Source organism: Austrofundulus limnaeus, unplaced genomic scaffold (genome assembly GCF_001266775.1).
Source record: "Austrofundulus limnaeus strain Quisiro unplaced genomic scaffold, Austrofundulus_limnaeus-1.0 Scaffold1743, whole genome shotgun sequence".
Classification (NCBI taxonomy): Eukaryota; Metazoa; Chordata; class Actinopteri; order Cyprinodontiformes; family Rivulidae; genus Austrofundulus; species Austrofundulus limnaeus.
This window is the reverse complement of record NW_013954145.1, coordinates 6,041-8,881: the sequence shown is the minus strand read 5'-3', so window position 1 is coordinate 8,881 and position 2,841 is coordinate 6,041. Positions and strand designations below refer to the sequence as shown.

Here is a 2,841-nt window from a genome sequence, read left to right as displayed (position 1 = left end):
TAGTAAATCAGTCTCAAAACAAGATCAAAAAAACTTTTAGGCTGATATAAGGTTTTAAAACTTGGTTAGGTGGACAGTTTTTGCAGTGAGGATGAATTATAGTGGACTAACCCAGGAAGTCAAACAGCTCCGGGTCCAGAGCCTTCAGCAGGACACTGAGCTGATAGAGCTGCTTCTTCATGGCCTCCTGAGACTCCTCAAAGTTCTGGTGCTAAATTTAAAAAAAGACTTGTTAGTGTCGTTGTAGTCCCAGTTTTTACTTTACTGCTGCCTAAGTTGTTTTTTTGTTTTTTTTACTAACCACCAGGTCCATGAAGCCCGTCAGACACCAGAAAGACACCACCTCGTTCTGAGTAACAAACAGGATGGGAGCCAGGAGGTCGCTCATCCCCTGAACATAACCTGCAAAAAGACAAACTAGAAGATTTGTGTTTGTGTCCTCATGAACTTCTATCATCTGTTTAGTGATAGAAATTAAATGTGTTTTAATCTTATTTTTAGCATTTAGCTAGCCATTTGCTAYATTAAGCGTCAGGACAGAGTTGTATATACACACACCCAGATCAAAGTTGTACATGCAGTAGGTCATGAGCACGTCGTGAAGCAGGGCCAGTCCTGGGTTATCGTTCCCAGAGAAGAAGGTGTTGTGTCGGTCCGTCCTGTTCACGTCCCGCTCTGTGACGACACAACAGAACACGGGAGCGTCAGCACCTGCTGCGGAGCCGACTGAAAACAGTGAGCACCTGATCTGAGCTGACCAATCAGGTTTCTGTATCCTCTGAGGAGGGAGTTCCKCATCTCCTGCTCTTCACTGACCGACTTCCACTGCACCTTCATCCTGAAGTACTCGTTCCTGCAGACAGACAGACAGTTCCACCTTCTTTAGTAAAAACATACGACATCAGTCTTGTGCCAGCAGGAACTGAATTTGAATTGCTCAGATTGAATCTGAATGTTCATAATTTGAAATTGAATGAATTTGTTTGAAAATGAATTTTACTAAATTTTAACTGAATTTAAAGTTTTGCATCTGAATTAATTTGCTTTGAAACTGTATTTTGGTTTATTAAAAATTCAGTTTGACTACTTTCACTTTCAGTTCCATAATTCAGATTTTTGTGTCACATCCTGGTCCTTGAGAAAGCCAGGCAGAGTAATCGAACACAGATCCACAGATTTATGTTTCACTTTGGTGAAGTTTCCCTTCTGTATGTAACAGAGTTGATGCAATCCACTGTAAAAGTGACAAAAACAGACAAAGTTATTTTATTGCAGTGATTAATTTGACCTGTATGTAGAAAATGTTACATTTACATCATGGATCAGTCAGCAGCAGCATCTGATCAATATGTGATCCATGATGTAAATGTAACATTTTCTACATACAGGTCAAATTAATCACTGCAATAAAATAACTTTGTCTGTTTTTGTCACTTTTACAGTGGATTGCATCAACTCTGTTACATACAGAAGGGAAACTTCACCAAAGTGAAACATAAATCTGTGGATCTGTGTTTGATTACTCTGCCTGGCTTTCTCAAGGACCAGGATGTGACACAAAAATCTGAATTATAGAACTGAAAGTGAAAGCAGTCAAACGGAAATTTTAATAAACCAAAATACAGTTTTAAAGCAAATAAATTCAAATTAAAAACTTTAAATTCAGTTTCAATTTAGTAAAATTCATTTTCAAACCAATGCATTCAGTTTCAAATTCTGCACATTCAGATTCAATCTGAGCAATTCAAATTCARTTCCTGCTGGCACAAGATTTATCCCATAAAAACATTTGTGGAAAAACTGAAATAAAATTCAAATCGCTCCATGAATCAGGTGCACAGGAACATAAAACACTAACGTTTTGTCCTGAAGGATGCTCTCCCTTTCCTTTGCAGTGCTGTTCCAGGGGTAAAAACCCAGGAGAAACTTCCACACCTCCTTCCTCAGAGATGGAACGATGCCCTGCAGGAACAAAACATCAACCCCTCGTTAAAAAGACAAAGAGGAGGTTTGTTGCAGTTAAAGTTGTTCCGGTCCTCTCCGTACCCCTCTGAACACCAGCTCTTTAATCTTCTCTTGGTCCATCACGCGGCCCTCGGAGTCCAGGAAGTCCTCCCATTTGTCCAGAGGTTTCCCCCTGGTGACCCCCGGCCTGGGACCGAGCTCCACACCCTGGATGGAGAAAACCATCACCGATACTAAGCTCAGCTGTGGCTCCATGTTTGTATCTGTGTCGTCTTTTTGTTTTCTTTTCTTACGCAGGTGATGAGTTCAAACTCGGGTTCGTCGTCGCACTGCGACGGCTGGGAGCCCCGCGGGACGGGGGTCTCTGGAGGCCGAAGAGTCGCCCGGAAAAAATTAGTGACTTTGGAGAATCCACCGAACGTGGTGGCGTACGGGTCCTGGATAAACCTCTGTAACACAGTAAGGTTTGGATGTTTGAGATATTTATTCTGGTGAGGCGAAAAATTAAAAAAATTAGATATTTTAGACAATCCTGAGCAGCTGAAGTGAAACGGCTTCTGTAACAGCAGGCTTCATGCAGCTTTCAGTAAGTTACAATTAAGACCTTTTAAGACCATTGGAATGAAATTTAAGACCAAACTGATGCATTAATAGAAACATTCAAAAGGTCACAGAAATTTTAACATTGAAACCTTTTATTGTTATCAATTTAGCTATTAAAGAATATTTAATTTTAATACAAGAACACTAAATTATTTTAATGAAATCTATGACTGCTGGGGACCGCTTCCAACTGAGTGTAAAAATTGACATGAAGCCAAGTCTCATTGAAAACACATTTTCCCATGTTTAAACAACAAGTGGACATGACTGAAC

General features: G+C 40.2%; 1 protein-coding gene across 1 annotated transcript in view; it reads right to left on the bottom strand.

Annotated features, from left to right (window-relative positions):
- Positions 1-2,841, bottom strand: part of tbc1d17 (TBC1 domain family, member 17) — a 9,269-nt gene that overhangs the window by 3,344 nt on the left and 3,084 nt on the right. The window contains exons 7-13 of the mRNA XM_014033455.1: positions 2,259-2,414; positions 2,047-2,172; positions 1,859-1,962; positions 759-853; positions 559-675; positions 302-402; positions 112-211 (exon numbers count right to left, since the gene is read on the bottom strand). Of these exons, the coding sequence (XP_013888909.1) occupies positions 112-211; positions 302-402; positions 559-675; positions 759-853; positions 1,859-1,962; positions 2,047-2,172; positions 2,259-2,414 (799 nt within the window). The remainder of the gene's footprint in view (positions 1-111; positions 212-301; positions 403-558; positions 676-758; positions 854-1,858; positions 1,963-2,046; positions 2,173-2,258; positions 2,415-2,841) is intronic.